This window comes from Cryptomeria japonica, chromosome 1, assembly GCF_030272615.1.
Source record: "Cryptomeria japonica chromosome 1, Sugi_1.0, whole genome shotgun sequence".
Taxonomy (NCBI): Eukaryota; Viridiplantae; Streptophyta; class Pinopsida; order Cupressales; family Cupressaceae; genus Cryptomeria; species Cryptomeria japonica.
Window position 1 is genome coordinate 12,230,194 of NC_081405.1, and position 2,261 is coordinate 12,232,454.

Genomic DNA, 2,261 nt, shown 5'->3' on the forward strand with positions numbered 1-2,261 from the left:
ACCCGGATTTGAAAGCCGCCCGTTTGTCGCTTGGCACTCTGGGTGTTATCTCGCATGTTACTTTTGCTCTTGAGCTTGTGAAAAAATGCAGCTGTAGCTGCACAGTACAGGATTGATCTGCTAGAAGAAAAAAGAAAAACAGAGTTTGCAGAAAAAATACAGAGCAAAATAACAGAGTGTAAATTAATCAAAAGAAAAAATACAATGATTGATAATGCATACGAGCATGCACCTTGCTGTGTTTAGATCCTTGCTGTGTTTAGATCCACACTTTGTGGATGTAACTCAAGAACCTTGAGTTAGACTTACATGTTAAATTCACATGAATGGAGGAGATTGAGGCTAACAGATATTAACAGATTATGATCCATAATCTATGCAGGTAACTGTAAAATAATGCCAACAGAACTGGAAGAACTAGAAGTTAACACTAACACCCCCCCTTAAGTCTAACTAAAGAGATAGAAGAGGAAAAAAATGAGGAAAGAGGGAAAACCCAATGGGAAGAAAACCCCCCCTCAAAATAGATACTAACATAACGAGAAAACTACTATGGTACAGTTTCTTTCACCCCAAGAAGATCTCGGAGAAAGTGAAACTTCTGCTCAGTGAATGTCTTCGTGAATATGTCAGCAATCTGTTGAGACGTGGGACAATATTGTAAATCAATGATGTTATCATTGATCAGATCTCGGATGAAGTGCATGTGGATCTCGATGTGCTTTGTCCGTTGTTGTAGTACTGGATCTCTACAAACCTTCAATGTACTTTGGTTGTCACACCAAATGATGGTTGGTTGATGAAAACACATACCCAGCTCAGTGAGAAAATTTTGCAGCCAAAGAACTTGAATGGTAGCATTGACTGCACCTCGATATTCAGCCTCTGTGGATGATAGAGCAATGGAAGCTTGCTTTTTATTTGACCAACAAATGGGACCAGAGCCCAAACAGAGAACATATCTTGAAGTGGACTTGCGATCAATGTTATCACCAGCCCAATCAAAATCAGTATAGCCAATGAGATCCAAAGTACATCCAACTGAATAATGAATCCCATAGCTAATGGTTCCTTGAACATAGTGAAGTATACATTTGGCAACTTTCCAATGCAGTTCATGAGGCTCCTGCATGTATCTGGAAACAACACCCACTGCATATGATAGATCTGGACGAGAGTGAGTGAGATAAAGAAGACTCCCCACAAGCTGACGATAGAGTGTGCAATCAACCAATGGTGTATCTTGGCCATCCTCAAGCTTTACTCCGGACAAGAAAGGTGTGGGTGTTGGCTTACAATCACTCATGTGAAATCAAGCTAGAAGACCCCTCGCATACTTGGATTGAGCAACTTGGACACCTGATTCATTCTGGCTAATTTCAAGACCAAGAAAAAATTTAAGGAGACCCATGTCTGTCATGGAAAATCTAGCATGCAAAGCTGCTTTGGTGACAGCAATGGATTTGACTAAATCACCTTTTATTAACATATCATCTACATAGAGTACTATGAGCAACAAAGAGTCAGATGTTCTCATCATATAAATATTTGGATCAGATTTGCATCGCATGAAATTTTGAGACAGAAGATAAGAATCCATTTTAGCATACCAAGCTCTGGGTGCTTGCTTGAGGCCATAGAGTGACTTCTTGAGTTTTCATACCAAAGAGGAATTTTGTACATACCCTTGTGGCTGCTCCATATAGATCTCTTCCTCGAGATCACCATGAAGAAATGCGTTCTTCACATCCATGTGATGAATCTCTCACCTTCTTGTTGCTGCAATTGCAAGAGCCAACCGAATGGAGTCCATTTTTGCTACTGGAGCAAAGGTTTCATCATAGTCAATGCCATGAACTTGCTGAAAGCCTTTGGCTACCAACCTTGCTTTGTATCTACTTACATGGCCATTTGCTGATTTCTTTGTTCTATAGACCCATTTACACCTTACAAGTTTGTGATCAGGTGGAAGTGGAGCCAAGTCCCAAGTGTGATTCTCAATGAGAGAATTGTACTCCTCATCCATGGCTGCTTCCCAAAGAGGATTCCTTGCAACTTCTGGATAAGTTTGAGGATCAGATGCTTGAATCATATAGGAATGCATTGGCATAAAGGGATCGATAGTTGAAAGTGCATGAGGGGCATCATATATATCAGCCAAGCTCCTAGTCCTTTGATTTTTCACAGGAGATACCGAATCATCACTAGAAGCCCAATCTTGAACTGCATCTAGATTTGCACATGCATGCTCAAGTTCATCT

At 40.5% G+C, this 2,261-nt stretch overlaps 1 protein-coding gene across 1 annotated transcript; it reads right to left on the reverse strand.

Annotated features, from left to right (window-relative positions):
- Positions 1-550: 550 nt before the first annotated feature.
- Positions 551-1,306, reverse strand: LOC131856269 (secreted RxLR effector protein 161-like). Its single transcript, XM_059207800.1, has one exon. It carries the CDS (start codon positions 1,304-1,306, stop codon positions 551-553), a length of 756 nt encoding a protein of 251 aa, XP_059063783.1.
- Between the last annotated feature and the right edge of the window lie 955 nt (positions 1,307-2,261).

Coding starts and splice junctions, on each gene's coding strand:
- LOC131856269 (XM_059207800.1), bottom strand. CDS start 1,306: ATGAGTGATTGTAAGCCAACACCCACACCTTTCTTGTCCGGAGTAAAG.